The sequence below is a fragment of the Vipera berus genome, assembly GCF_964194415.1.
Source record: "Vipera berus genome assembly, chromosome: 1".
NCBI lineage: Eukaryota > Metazoa > Chordata > Lepidosauria > Squamata > Viperidae > Vipera > Vipera berus.
Window position 1 is genome coordinate 7,734,362 of NC_138202.1, and position 15,889 is coordinate 7,750,250.

General features: G+C 49.7%; 1 protein-coding gene across 2 annotated transcripts in view; it reads left to right on the forward strand.

The window, feature by feature from the left end:
* Nucleotides 1–11,358: 11,358 nt before the first annotated feature.
* The window catches only part of TLE5 (TLE family member 5, transcriptional modulator), a 29,209-nt gene continuing 24,678 nt past the window's right edge, over nucleotides 11,359–15,889 (forward strand). For both annotated transcript variants that reach the window (XM_081321544.1, XM_081321545.1), the window contains exon 1: nucleotides 11,359–11,983. In XM_081321544.1, coding sequence (XP_081177670.1) covers nucleotides 11,957–11,983 — 27 coding nt within the window. In that variant the 5' untranslated portion in view covers nucleotides 11,359–11,956. The remainder of the gene's footprint in view (nucleotides 11,984–15,889) is intronic.

Below are 15,889 nucleotides of genomic sequence, written 5' to 3' on the forward strand. Positions count from 1 at the left end.
TGCGTGCCTTACCTGTGTACATCCACACAACACCGATGTGCAGATCCATCTTTGTTACGATTTTATCCATTCTTAAAATAAAATGCCTAGCGGGGTATTTGAGACCCCCCAATTTACAGGAGGCCCTCGAGTTACGATCGTAATACAGCCTGCCCATCAATGCCGTAGCTTGTGACCAGTGTAAATCAGGTCACCCATGTGACCAGGCAGATTTTTGCAAGCTTTTTTTTTTGCTGTGGCCCTTAAGTGAACCAATGGGCTGCTTTTGCCGAAAACCGGAAGCTTTTGGCAAAACTGTCCAAGTGTCCGGTCACATGACTGTAGGACACAACAAACAGCCCTAAAGCAGTGTCAATCCTTCAAAGTGCCATTGTGTGAGTGTGAGGGAGGGGCCGGACCACTGGAACTTCAAATCCAGGTCTTAAGTTTAATAAAATCCAGTATGTAAGTTAAATAAAATAAAATAAAAATAAAATAAAATAAAGTACAGGTAGTCCTTGACTTACGACGGTTCACTTAGTGAGCATTCAAAGTTAACAACGGCACTGAAAAAGTGACTTAGGACCGTTTTCCACGCTTACGACTGCTGCAGCATCTCCGTGGCCACCTGATTTACATTCGGTTGCTTGACAAGTGACTCATACTTACGACGGTTGCCATGTCCGGGAGGGGTGTGTGTCACGCGATCCCTTTTGCGACCTTCTGACGAGCAAAGTCAGTGGGGAAACCAGACGGACTTGACAACCGTGTGACTCATTTAACAACTGAAGCGATTCACTTAACAAAACGTGGCACGGGGAGTGGTCAAATGGGGCAAAGCTCCCTTAAGAAATTTCCCATTTAGCAACATCGTTTTTGGGCTTAGCGGTGGTCGTAAGTTAATAACAACAACAACAAAGTTGGAAGGGACCTCAGAGGTCATCTAGTCCAACCCCCTGCTCAGGCAGGAGAACCTATACCATTTCAGGCAAATGGCTGTCCAGTCTCTTCTTAAAGACTTCCAGTGTTGGAGCAGTCACAGCTTCTGGAGGCAGGTTGTTCCACTGGTTGTTTTAACTACCTGTGTTGGAAGCATGAAAGGTTTGGGACCCCCCCACCCCCCCACACCCAAACCCTTTTGCAGAATATGCAAATATAGGTAGTTGTCGACTCACAATTCATTCAGGGACCGTTGAAAAGTTACAACCGCACTGAACATAGTGACTTGTGACCTTCTTTCACCCTTACAGCCGTTGCAGCGTCCGCATGGCCATGTGATCGAAATTCAGACACTTGGCAACTGATTCGTATTTATGACGGTTGCAGTGTCCCGGGATCATGTGATCATCTTTAGCAACCTTCTGACAAAGCCAAGGGAGAAGCCAGATTCACTTAACACTCGTGTTACCAACTTAGTAGTTGCAGCGATTCACTTAACAATTTGTCAAATGGGGCAAAACTCAAGTAACAAGTGTCTCGCTTAGCAACAGAAATCGCGGTCGTTAAGTCAAGGACTCCCTACAGGCCCTCTCTTGCCTGCTGGGTCCATTCACTAGGTCAGGGGTAGGCAACCTTGGCTCTTTGATGACTTGTGGACTTCAACTCCCAGAATTCCTGAGCCAGCATGGCTCAACTTGGAAACCTCTCCCTTTTCCCTCAGCATGGCTGGCTCAGGAATTCTGGGAGTTGAAGTCCACGAGTCATAAAGCGGCCTAGGCCTAGGCCAGGGATAGGCAAACTTGGCTCTTTTATGACTCGTGGACTTCAACTCCCAGAATTCCTGAGCCAGCATGGCTCAGCTTGGAAACTCTCCCTTTCCCCTCAGCATGGCTGGCTCAGGAATTCTGGGAGTTGAAGTCCACAAGTCATAAAAGAGCCAAGGTGGCCTACCTCTGCACTAGGTTAAGTCTGCTTGGTTCGGGCTAGCAAGAAATGTAACTGTGACTCCTCTGGGCACTGGATGGGGTCAAAAAAGTCAAGATGGCAGCCATGATGTTGCAATGGACGCTTGGGTTGGGTGCTTCGCTGCCCACCGCTGACGTCCGACGTCTCAGTTGCACTTAACGGACCTCGACAAGGGAAGGAGGACTGGACATTGGAAGAAAAGGGAAATTTAAGTTGAAAATTTTCAACCTGCCCTTCTGGAGGATACCACCAAGTCTTGTTCTCTTTGAACCTGGACGTGTGGACACTGCTTGTTGCAACCTTGAAGAGAGTTTCCTTTGGGGATTCTTCCCCCCCCCCCGGCCCTCTTTTTAATTCCCGGTCTGGACAGTTCCTTGGAATTCGCCAGCGGCAAAGTTTTTGTGCTGAGGCATTCAATTTGCAGGCCATTTTTCTTCCCAGAAATCTCAATTGGGCAAGGCCAGGAGACCCCCAACGAGCTTTATTATCTTCCCCTGTGGGCAGGAAAGAATGATTTTATGCAAAGCAAAGCTCTTTTTTTTCTTCTTTTTCCTTTTTCCCCCAACCTGCCTCCGCGACTAGCCGTCGGTATTAAAGGAGAAAGAGAGAGAGAGAGGAAAAAAAAAACTCTGAATAATTTACTAAGGCTCTTCATTAAATTGGCTATATTTTTGGCAGCTTCCTCGGTTTCTTTCTCCCCTTTTAGCAAGGAGGAAATCAGCCCTCTAAGGGGGCTTCGTTAGAAGTCCCTAAGCATCAAATCCTTTTCCAGGCTGGGCTTCAATCTCCGAAATTCAAGGAAAAAAGAAGGGGATTCCTGTGTTCCAGTTCACCGGCCTTGTCCTCATTATCCCGGAAAAGTCCTTCTGGATGCTGGAGAAAGAGCGGGGGGGGGGGGGAGGAAGGGGGGGGGTTGCCAGAGTGCGTGAGGCAGGATGAAGCAGGAATTGATTGCATTCGCTGGTGTCAAATCTCGGCTGCACACATTCTCATGATCACAAAATGGCACAGAGGAACTACACAGATTTGTTGTCACTAGATGTTCTCAGCTTTTTGCAGCCCAGACACTAAATGCGTTGGGTTTTTTGGGGGGTGGGTGGGTGGGTGGATGCATGCATGGGTGGATGGATAGATGCATGGGTCCACGGATACATGGATGCATATATACACACACGGATGGACGGATTGGATAGAAGAATGGCTGGCTGAGCAAATTATTTCTTAATAGCAATAGCACTTAGACTTATATACCACTTCACAGTGCTTTACAGCTCTCGTTAAGCCGTTTACAGAGCCAGCCTCTTACCCCCCCAAAAAATCTGGGTCAGTGATGGTGAATCTTTTAGGGACTGAGTGCCCAAACTGCAACCCAAAATCCACTTATGTATCGTCAGGTGCTTTTTTTCCCCGCGAGGTTGAAATTGATTGATTGATTGAACCTTTTTTTTTTCCTTGCACACGGCGGCGGAGGCCTAAAGTGAAAAGGTTTTATAAAACCCAGCTGAAGGCCTAGGACTGGGGAAGGGTGCGTGTGCCCAGAGAGAGGGCTCTGCGTGCCACCTGTGGCACGCGTGTCATAGGTTCGCCACCACGGATCTGGGTTCTCATTTTACTGACCTCAGAAGGGAAGTCTTCAGCCTCGTTAGGATCGAACTCCAGGCTGTGGGCAGAATTAGCCTGCAACACTGCATTCTAAGCACTGCGCCTCCACGGCTCTGCTGTTATTAATATTAATTAGTTCTCAATATTAATTAGAGAAGTAATAACAGCACCACCAGCATGGTTATGTCTGATAAAAAATGGAACGGCAGATTAGATTGGTGTTTCTCACGTTAGCAACCCTGAGACGCGTGGATTGCAACGCTAGGCTGGCTTGGGAATTCTGGGAGCTGAAGTCCACACCTCTTTTAAGTGTTGCCAAGCTCGAATCAGGCTGGACGAGAAACACCATCCTGGAGTTAATCAGCCAAAACAAATAGCCCATCAAAGGAAACCTCCAAGTACTGAAGCAGTATACCAGAGACACAACAGGAAAAGGGGTGCTGCTTCCTGTCTTAGCATCTGCGAAGCATGAAAAGGAAGCCAAACCAATCAAAGATTTGAACTATGTCAGAGGCCCAAACCAGTTTAACTAGTTTAGCCAGACAGATATCCTGTGTCTTTGCCTAAGTACCTGCCTCCAGAAGTGGTGAATGCTCCAACACTGGAAGTTTTTAAGAGGAGACTGGACAGCCATTTGCCTGAAATGGTATAGGGTTTCCTGCTTGAGCAGGGGGTTGGATTAGATGACCTCCAAGGTCCCTTCCAACTTTCTTCTTCTTCTTCTTCTTCTTCTTCTTCTTCTTCTTCTTCTTCTTCTTCTTCTTCTTCTTCTTCTTCTTCTTCTTCTTATTATTATTATTATTATTATTATTATTATTATTATTATTATTATTAGCCTACAGACCCTTCCCCATTCTCTCAGGGGGGGGGGAATATGTGCTTTTTGGCTGCAAAGGTGTTTTAAAATGTTGCTGGGCTGTTAAAACCCTGCATTTAACTTTAGGCCTGCAAGCTCTTTATTAACCTGGCTTGTAACCAGTAGCCTGCTTTAAGCCAGCACTGGGCACCTTCCAAGGAAGCCAGACCCTCTTATTTTTGTCGCACAGGGGAGTAGTCAGCCTGCCACCTGCACACACACACACACACACACACACATTAGGGTGTCTGTGTGTTGTGAATAGGATGATTAAGCAAACTAAATCCACCACCAGGCTGAGGTCATCCAACCCAAGGAATCTGGGTTAATGACACATAATAGCTGAGCAAGCTTGTGATGTGGATGCACTAAGCCGCACTCGCACCCTTTGTGAGGCAGCCTGGCGTTCAGTCCACAGCCAGATCCACACAACCTGTGGCAGACCAGGTTTAAATCTCGCTTTGCTTTGCTGCAAGGGGGAAAAAAATTAAAAATCTCTTCCAGACAGTTCCGGTGGGTTGGCCAATTTCCTGCAGACAGGTTTTTGTCCCTTATTCTCAGCACTTCCTGTTGTGGGGTGACTTCCTCCCCACCCCCCAAGCAAAAAAGTCCCTACATTTCTCTGCTAGGGCTACCCTCTCTTCCTGCCCCACAGAAGGATCTCTTCCTTGCCATCTTCCCTTAGGAATTTGGAACAGGAAGCTGCTGGAACAGATTGCCAAAGTGTTTCTCAACTTCGGGAACTTTTGAAAGATGTATGGACTTCAACTCCCAGAGTTCCGCAGCCAGATTTTTTTTCCCCCTTTGCTGAAGTCAAGATATATTATGTTTACCACATTCTCGCTGTTAAGAAAGTTACCCAATCAAAAAATGTGATAAAGTAGTATAGCCACATTTGTTTTTGTCCTATCCATGCTGAAATCTGGTAAACCCTTGCCCGCTGAGGAATTCTGGGAGTTGAAGTCCACACAGTTCCCAAGTGTGCCATTTGCCTTTTCAAGATGTTCCCGCCCTCCTTATCGGCAGCATTTTTTAACAGGGTCTCCCCAACTTGTTTTGGTATGCCTTGGTGTGTAAGCGTGAACTAGGAAATACAGAGTGAGCTTTGTACAGGTAGTCCTCAACTTACAACAGTTCATTTACTGACCGTTCAAAGTTATCACGGCACTGAAAAAGTGACTTGACCATTTTTCACACTTACAACCGTTGCAGCAACCCCCCCCCCGTGGTCATGTGAACAAAATTCAGGCGCTTGGCAACCGACTCATACTTATGACGGTCACAGCAGTCACGTGATCCCCTTTTGCGACCTTCTGACCAGCAAAGTCAATGGGGAAGCCAGATTCACTTAACAACCGTTACCAATTTAACACCTGCAGTGATTCACTTAACAACTGTGGCAAGAAAAGTCATAAAATGGGGCAAAGCTCACTTAACGTCTCACTTAGCAACAGAAATTTTGGGCTCAATTGTCGTAAATCGAGGATTACCTGTACTGTAGTTACATCTGTCTGGACTGGATACTTTTGGCTGTTGAATCTTTCCTCCGGATCTAAGATAGTCAAAAGATATACAGTAATAGTACATATATACCAGGGGTCTTCAAAGTTGGCTACTTTAAGACTTGTGGACTTCAACTCCCAGAACTCCTGAGCCATCTAGGGCTGGCTGAGGAATTCTGGGAGTTGAAGTCCACAAGTCTTAAAGTTGGCAACTTTGAAGACCCCTGGTATATACATTGTTCGAAGCAAAGCACTTTCTGTAATTGAAGACTTGAGTTTCATTCAGCTCTGATATTGACCAAGGGATTTTTCCAGATTTTAGAGGCCAGCACTAAAGACATCGAGAACTTTTAGTGTCACTGCAACTTTTTTTCCACATTCACTTGATCTCTCTTTGAAGTTCTTTTATTTTTTTATTTTTTTTCCAAGTTCTCTCTCACTCACCCATCTATCGATCTCCAACTACAGACAGTAAAACAGATCATTTAATGACCAAACGTACGACAACACTGAGAGTGACTTATGACTTTTCACACTTACAACCATTGCAGCATCCCCAGAGTCACGTGATCAAAATTTCAGACTCTTGACAACCGACTCATACACTCACAGCATCCTGGGATCATGTGATTCCCTTTTTTGCCACTGTTGAGGGAAAAGTCTTCATCATGGTTCAATCCAAGCCGGGAATAAACAACATGGCGACTGCTTTACAAAGAAGGTTGCAGTTTATTGAAGTGGAGAGCCGGACAGGAAGATGGCTCTGGAAGAAAAGAGAGTGAGCACATGTAGGGAGTGGGTTTTTATACCTTCTTGAGCCTTTTGTTTGGAGTTGTTCCTGGGGCATGAACTTTGACCTGTGTCTGAGTGTGCCTTTCTGGTATTCTGATGGTGGTGGATTAATCCTATTATGTCCCAAAGGTCATATCCTGCTTCCCTGGGGCTGTGGCTGATGACTGTTGGATTTTTGGTGTGAGGAATTGTTGATTCTAGGGATCTTTCTTCCTAATCCCAGTTTCCTGACTCCAGTCTTTCTGACAAGATTATCACATCTGTAATTCTGCAGACTTGGTTTCTGTTTGGGACAGAGAGACTTGGGGGCGGGGTTGGTTCCTGCTTTTAAAATCCTTTAAGGAAATATATTCTGCCTTCTAAATATTTCCAAAAATATTTTTCTTGGGTGGGGGGCTGCCTTCCCACACCACCTTCTGACAAGCAAAGTCAATGGCGAAGCCAGGTTCACTTTGTAACCGAGTTTATTTATTTATTATTGGGATTTATCTATCTCCCGAAGGACTCAGGGCGGCTAACAACAATAAAATACAATGATACAAAAGTCTAAAAGAATTAAATTAACAGCCCCAGCAGAATGAATTAAAATTGTAGTTAAAAATTAAAATTACCAATTTAACACCTGCAGTGATTCACTTAACGACTGTGGCAAGAAAAGTCACAAAATGGGGCAAAACTCACTTAACAAATGTCACTTAGCAAAATTTTCAACAGAAAGTTTAGGCTCAATTGTGGTCCTACGTCTCCAGCCACTGCCCCATCAATTATCCTATGGGGAAGGGGGAAAATCCCAGATTGATGCTCGGAGCAGTCCTCTTCATACCACCCTCTATCTAATTCAGAGTTTTGTACGTTTTCAGAACCAGCCGAGTATCAACCTGTTAGAAACACAATTCAGCCCCCTAGGTTCTGATTACAGCAGGAAAAGAGTAAACAAGATAACTGATTAAGCAGGTGGGATCTTTATAACCCCCTGGTTTTATGAAGCCCCTACAGCCAGGGTGGGGGGGAAAAAACGTGAAAAATTCACAACGCAGAACCCTCCGTCAAAAATTTGAGGGAGGTCCTTTGCAAAATAGCAATGGAGAGGAGCAAATAATAATTTTAAAAAGCCTACGGTAAGAAAAAATAGCTTGGCATGCAATTAGCAGTGGGAGAGCCCTGTTATTATTTTTATTTAATATAGTGCAAAGTGTAAATTAAGAAAAATATGTATGTCTGCGTGCACACACACACACAGAAGCACACGTATACAGGTAATTGGAAGTTACAACAGCACTGAAAATTGTGGCTTACAGCCAATCGCCGCGCCAACAACCATCACAGTCTCCAGGGACACGTGATCAAAATTTGGTCGTATGGCATCTGGCATGTAGAGATTGTCCTCGACTTACAACAGTTCATTTAGCGACCGTTCAAATTTATAACGGCCCTGAAAAAAAGTGACGTATGACCGATTTTCAGAGTTATGGCCTTGGCAGCATCCCCATGGTCACATGATCAAAATTCAGACACTTCGGCAACTGACTCAGACTTCTGACAGTTGCAGTGTCCCATGGTCACGTGATCTCTTTTTGCGACATTCTGACAAGCAAAGTCAAGGGGGGAAGCCAGAACTCAATTAACAACCGGGTTACTAACTTATCAGCTACGATTCACTTAACAACCCAGGCAAGAGAGGTCATAAAATGGGGCAAAACTCACTTAACAAATGTCTTCCTTTAACAACGGAAACGTTGGGCTTGTGGTCGTAAGTTGAGGATTACCTGCATTGCAGCGGTCCCCAGGGTCACACAATCACCTTTGACAACCTTCAGTCGGATTCCGGTGAGCAAAGTCGAGAGGAAAAGCTGGATTCGCTTAAAAGCCGCACAATTCATTTAACAACTTCAGCGATCCGCTTAACAACCGTGGCAAAAAAGAGATCCTAAAATTGGGTGCCGCTCATTGACCACCTTGCTTAACAATGCAAATTCTGATCTCGGTTGCGGTCTTGTAAGTCAAGCTCTGCTACCAGTATATATTTCTAGTGTTAAACCTGTGCACTGCCCAGTCTCGGCGACAGGGGGCGCCTCACAACAATCGTCAGAAATCACAATAAAATCAGTAATAAAAGGTTCAAAATGGAGATAAAACGTGGCAAGAGTGATGAAGTCAGGGTCTTGTTCTCTTTTGCCGTCGGCCTGGGTGAAGAGCATGTATTACAGGTGGTCCTCAACTTACGACCTCAGTTGAGCCCAAAATTTCTGTCGTTCTCCAGGCAAGACATTTTAGGCTTGCTTCTGAAATAAAGGCAGATTTACACGTAATCGCTTATAAGAGCTCACTCAGTGACCGTTCAAAGTTGCAACGGCACTGAAAAAAGTGACTTATGACCATTTTTCACACTTATGACCGTTGCAGCATCCCCACGGTCACGTGATCCAAAATTCAGATGCTTGGCAACTGACTCGTATTTAGGACGGTTTGCAGTATCCCTGGGGGGGGGGGGTTTGTCATGCGATTCCCTCTTTTGCGACCTTCCGACAAATGGAGAAGCCAGATTCACTTAACGACCGTGTTACTAACTTAACAACTTCAGTGATTAACCACCGCGGCAAGAAAGGTCGTAAAGCGGGGCAAAAACTCACTTAACAAATTGTCTCGCTTAACGACAGAAATTGGTGGTCGTTAAGTGCAGGGCTACCTGTACTTATTTACAGCCTGGTTATGCCTCGCTTTATAATGGGTACAATTGAACTGCACTGTCTTTTTTTCTTACATTTTCTCTGCCTTCTTGGGGGGGGGAGGGGGGAAATCAAGGCAGCACCCATGACGTCACTCACCCCCCCAGTGACGTAGGGCCCGGCTCGACGTCACCCCGCAGCCTCCGAGACCCCGACCCGATCCTATTCTCCCCTTTCTCCGCTTTCCCACCTCCCTGCCGTTCAAAAACCCAAATTGCAACCCGATCGCCCCCCCCCGCGCTAAAACCTGCGCTGCCAGCCGCACCCAGGAGCTTGATTGAAAAAGGAGCGGGGGGGGGCGTGCAAAGTCAAAACCCCCCCCAGCCATCGCTTTGCCACCCCACCGAGCGCGCACCTTTGCGCGGGGAGGGGAAGGCAATGAAGATCCGGCGCTCCCTCACTCGGTCGCTCTCCGCGATCGACCGCGCGTCCACGCCTCGTTGCAAAGAGGGGGGGGGGGCGGGAGGTACCCGGGACCGACCCCCGTCCACGCATCGGTGCGAAGATTAGTGCGAAGGCTGGGGGGGGCGCAATCGTCCACGCATCGGTGGAAAGGGAGGGGCAAAGCGGGGGGGAAGTATCTGGGATCGACCCCGTCCGCCCGTCGGTGCAAAGGGGGGGGCAGAGTGGGGGAGGGCTATCCGGGAACGACCCCGTTCACGCATCGGGGCACAGTGTGGGGGGGCAGAGTGGGGGAGGGGGCTATCCGTTCCCGACCCCGTTCACGCAATGGTGCAGAGGGGGCGGGGGGAGGACCCCATCCACCTATCGGTGCAAAGAGGGGAGGCAGAGTGGGGGAGGGGGCTATCCGGGACCGACCCCGTTCACGCATCGGTGCAGAAGGGGGGGGAGCAAAGTGGGGGAGGGACTAACCGGGACCGACCCCCCGTCCACGCATCGGTGCGAAGATTAGTGTGAAGGCTGGGGGAGGGGGGCGCAATCGTCCACGCATCGGTGGAAAGGGAGGGATAAAGCGGGGGGGGAATCGACCCCGTCCGCCCGTCGGTGCAAAGGGGGGGCAGAGTGGGGGAGGGCTATCCGGGAACGACCCCGTTCACGCATCAGTGCAGAGTGGGGGGGGGGGGAAAAGCGGGGGAGGGGGCTATCCGTTCCCGACCCCGTTCACGCAATGGCGCAGAGGGGGCGGGCGGGGAGGACCCCATCCACGTATCGGTGCAAAGAGGGGAGGCAGAGTGGGGGAGGGCTATCCGGGACCGACCCCGTTCACGCATCGGTGCAGAAGGGGGGGGAGCAAAGTGGGGGAGGGGCTAACCGGGACCGACCCCCCCTTCCGTCCACGCATCGGTGCAAAGAGAGACCCCATCCGCGGATCAGTGCAAAGGCTGGGGAGGGGGGGGGACAACCGGGACCGACCCCGTTCACGCATCGGTGCAGAAGGGGGGGCAAAGTGGGGAGGGGCTAACCGGGACCGACCCCCGCCCACGCATCGGTGCAAAGAGAGACCCCATCCGCGCATCGGTGCAAAGGCTGGGGAGGGGGGGGACAACCGGGACCGACCCCCGCCCACGCATCGGTGCAAAGAGAGACCCCATCCGAGCATCGGTGCAAAGGCTGGGGAGTGGGGGGGGGGGTGGACACAACCGGGACCGACCCCCGTCCACGCATCGGTGCAGAAGGGGAGGGCAAAGTGGGGGAGGGACTAACCGGGACCGACCCCCGCCCACGCATCGGTGCAAAGAGAGACCCCATCCGAGCATCGGTGCAAAGGCTGGGGAGTGGGGGGGACACAACCGGGACCGACCCCCGTCCAGGCATCGGTGCAAAGACTGGGGGGGGAGGGGAGAGGGTTCCTCCCGCGGAGCCAGGCCACGCGGCGTCTCTCCCCCTCCCTCCCTCTCCCCCCTTCCCCAAGCCCGCTTTGCATCCGCCTGCCGGAACGCGCACCCACACACACACACACAGCCGCGGGGCGGAGGCGGGGCCTGGGGCGCGCGCGTGCGAGGGGGCGGCGCGCGGTGGGGGGGGGGCGGCTCGGAAATGCAGCGGCGGAGCAGCAGGTGGTGCTGCCGCTCAGCCGCAGGAGCGAGCGGGGGGTCCGCAGCCGCCATTAAACAATAGGAGCAGCAGCAGCGGCGGCGGCGGCGGCGAGCGAGGCGCGGGCGAGGCCCGGGAACTGAGCCGCTGCCCTCTCCGTCCTTCGCAGCCCGGCTAGGCCCGCAGCCCCGGTAGCCGCCGCGCTCCAGACGCCTCCGGGGCCTCTCCGCTCGCCGCGCCCGGGAGAGGGGGGGGGAGGCTCGGCTACTGCCTCCCTGCTGGGCGAGCAGCGGCCCGGAGCGTGTGTGTGTGTGTGTGTGTGTGTGTGTGTGGTGGGGGGTGGAAAGACTCCGTCTCTCGGCGGGCGCGGGGCATCCGGCCCGGCCCGAGCAGCGGCGGCGGCGGCTGGAGCCACCCACCCAGGCCGCTGCTACCGACGACGCCTGGTGCAAAGTCGCCGCCTGCGCCTCCTCGCGCCCCGGCCGCCCTTTCCCCGCTCGGCGGCGGCGGCGGCGGCAGCAGCAGCGGGTGCAGCGCCAGGAGCTGCAGCCGGAGGGCCATCCGGACTCGGCTCCTTCCGGCTCGGCTGACGGACTGGCATGATGTTTCCGCAAAGCCGGCACTCGGTAAGAGGAGGAGGAGGAGGAGGAAGGGGTTTCGTGGGGGGGGGGTTGGGTTAGAGAGCTGGATGGGGGTTGCTCGAAGCCCCGGCAGGAGCGTCGTGGGAATGCGGGATGGGGGGGGGAAGGGAGTTGGGTGCTGGGGAGGGGGAGGGAGGGCAGCGAAAGGCCGAGGGATGTATTGAGGATCGGGGACACCCGGAGGAGATCTCGGGGGGTCTCGGACGGGGCTTGGGGGGCCGTGGGGAGGAAGGAGGGGGAAAAAAAAACCAGTCGCGGAGGAGAAAGGGAGGAGGGGGAGAGAAAAAGGCCTGGCTGGGGGGGAGCAGAGTTCAGGAGAGGTCGAGGAACACCCCCCCCCAATATTAAGAGGAGGGGTATCGGGGATTGCAAGGCGTGATTCTCCCCCACTCTCTAGTTTTGCAAAGGGGGGAGTGGGAAGGAGGGGGGGAGGGAGAATTGGGGGAACCAGGTGTGGGTGGTGCGGCCAGAAGGGGGGGAGGGGATGTTTTGGGGAAGGGGTTACCCATGCAGGAGATATTTCCCCCCCCCCCGCAAAAAGAAATTCTTAAGGGGGAAGCCAGGGAATTGGGGCATAGAAGGAAGGGCGTGGACCAGGAGCTGGTGGGGGAGGGAAGAACCTCTGGCCTGGGGGGGGATGGGGACCCCGGTGATTGCCCCCCCCTTTTCCAGACACGAGGGGCACAAGCCTGGCTGAACACCAGCTGGATGGAAAAAGGGACCAAGAAGTGGTTAGACCCTGATAGTGGCAAGGTGACTCTCTGGAGAAGATGAGTGTGGGTTAAGGAACTGGTCCTCATTGAGGAGGGGAGTTAACCCTCCTGTTTGGGAGTTGAGGGCCAGAGGGGAGCTTGTGAGGGCCCTCGAAAAATCCATGGGGGGGCAAGAATGGCTCAGATGGGTTGGGGCTAGAACTGGGTTGGAAGAGATGATGGAAGTTGCAAAATATGGGGATTGGGAGAAGTTATAAATAAACTCAGCCCCCCCCCCTTTTTTTTTTTTTGCACTCGGATGTCTATCTCTAGGTTGAAATAGATGTAAGGAAACAGGATCCACTTATAATGAAACTGCTAGAAGCAGGCCGCATGCCCTGTGTTTGCTGGGAAGTGAGCTTCTAAACGCCTCTGCAGAAAGAAGCTGATTTTTATAGGATGTAAAAAAAACAAACAAACAGGAAGTCCTCGACTTGCAACAGTTCATTTAGCGACCGTTCCAAGTTACAATGGCACTGAAAAAATAACTTGTGACCGGTTTACCGTCACAGCCTCCCCATGGTCACGTGATCAAAATCCAGAAGCTTGGCAACCGGCTCCTCCTATATATACACGACGGTTGCAGTGTCCCAGGATCACTTTTTGTGACCTTCCGACAAGCAAAGTCAGATTCACTTAACGACCGTGTTACTAAATGTAATAACTGCGGTGGTTCACTTGACAAACGTGGCGAGAAAAGTCATAAAACGGAGCAAAGCTCCCTTTGCAAACTTTTCACTTAGCAACAGAAATCTTGGGCTCCACTACGGATGTAAGTCGAGGACAACCTGTAGAATGAAATGGAATGAAATGCAAAGAGGGTCACCGGTTTCATTTTGCTTTTCCAAAGAAGGCAGCGCAGACTGGGGAAAAAAAGGGCAAAAAATAAAGCAAACATTGATGTGTCCCACGCACTCCAAAATTTACTTTCCAGAGCCCAGGTCAGGGGTCGGCAACCTCGGCTCTTTTATGACTCGTGGACTTCAACTACCAGAATTCCTGAGCCAGCTATGCTGGCTCAGGAATTCTGGCAGTTGAAGTCCACGAGTCATAAAAGAGCCGAGGTTGCCGACCCCTGGCCCAGGTCAACAAACCTGGAAAAGATTGTGTGTCCCCAAGGTTGTGCCGTTGTGGTAAAGTTGTTCAGGATCCCTTCATGGGTGACAACGTTTGTCGCAAAAGTCACCAGATCCTAAAATAAAATCTGGCTGATTTTGTGTTGAATAATCAGGAAGAACAATCTGGGGTTTATGCTGAAGAGGTGTCCAAAGGACTGGATTTGTGGGAATTATTGGAGAACGCCAAAAAATATATCATATTCTGCTTCAAAAGAAACATTAATGCATTACAGTAAATTAAATTAATGTATGCATAATATTCTCAGATGTATTTGGATTTGACCACATCTAATTAAGCCGTGATGGGCTTTTTCTCTTCCCTCTCTGAACACATCTCTGAACCGTTGCAACTTGCACACTCTGTGTTACAACTTAGGGTGGGTGATGTTTGGACTACTCCATGACTAATTTAACAAATTTGTTGATGTTGAATATGATAACAGCAGCACGGTTACTGGTGGGACAATATTGGAAGAAGGATAGTTTGCCCACTATAGAAGAATGGGTGTTTAAAGTTTCGAATCTTGCAGAAATGTCTAAGATTTCTGCTTACTTGAAAGATCACTCACAGGAAAGATATATTTCAGTTTGGAGGAGATGGATAAATTATATTGAAAACAAATATGGGACCAAAAAGTTCCATTTAGCTTATGAGTAGAATTTAGTGGGATATTGTTATTGGTACTTTGCATGTAGTTATGTTAAAGGGGAGTTAAAGCACATTATGAATTTGGTTAATTGTATATTATGCATAATTTTTATTTAGAATATGATTATTATAACTATAATCCTGTATTTAGCTCTGGGAAGTGGGGTGGGGGAAGTGGGCGGGTTTGGGGTGGGGGGGATTCGGGGATATATTGTAAAATTTTGTTTTTGTAAAACTCTTTAATAAAAAAAAAACAAATTTGTGTTAAAACAAACCATGGATTAGCAGGAGGCCTGCAACAGTGCATGGGGACGGGTGGGAAAAAAAATACAGGTAATCCTCAACATTTAGTGACTGTTCAAATTTACGACGGCACTGAAAAAAAGAGACTTATGACCATTTTCCACACTTAACGACCCTTCCAGCCATCCCCATGTTGGCATCATTTACATTTGGATGCTTGGCGACTGATTCATACTTATGACGGTTGCGGTGTCCCGGGGTCACGTGACCCCTTTTGCGACCTTCTGACAAGCAAAGTCAATGGAGAAGCCAGATTCACTTAACAACCGGGTTACTAACTTATCAAGTGCAGTGATTCGGTTAACAACTGCGGCGAGAAAAGTCGTAAAACGGGGCAGAATTCACTTAACTGTCTCACTAAGCAACGTAAAGTATGGACTCAATTGTGGTCGTAAATCAAGGACTGCGTGCAATCCTGGTGTTCAACATCCGAAATGGGAGAAGCACGGAGGGCCCCCCCCAAAAAATCACAAATTGTTGCAACAGCTAAAGGCAGAGAGAGTGGCAGGATTGCTTCCTGTAAAACATCTGTTTGCATCTGTCCAGCTATGAAACCGATATATCCAGCCGGACCTGGACTATATCGAAACAAGTCAAATACAGGTAGTCCTCGATTTAAGGGCCACAATTGAATCGAAAATTTCTGTTGCTAAGCATGGCGGTTGTTAATTGAGTTTTGCCCCATTTTACGACCTTTTTTGCCACAATTGTTAAGGGAATCACTGCAGTTAAGTGAATCATGCCGTCGTTAAGTGAATCTGGCTTCCCACCCCAGCCCTATTGACTTGGCTTGTCGGAAGCCGGCTGGGCAGGTCACATGACCCCCGGGACCTTGCAAATGTCATAAATACATGCCTGTTGATACCTGTAGATATTGAAGGCCTCAATAATCTCAAAAGGGATTTTCTGGGCCATGCTCAGAGCAATTAATGTAGCCACTCTGGATGGACAGCTGGCTGTATAGAATGTATTTAATAATAAATGCCAAATCTTGGCGACCAGATCTGTACATGTAGTCCTCAACTTATAACCATAATTGGGATTGAAGCCTCTGTCAAACGTGACCCTT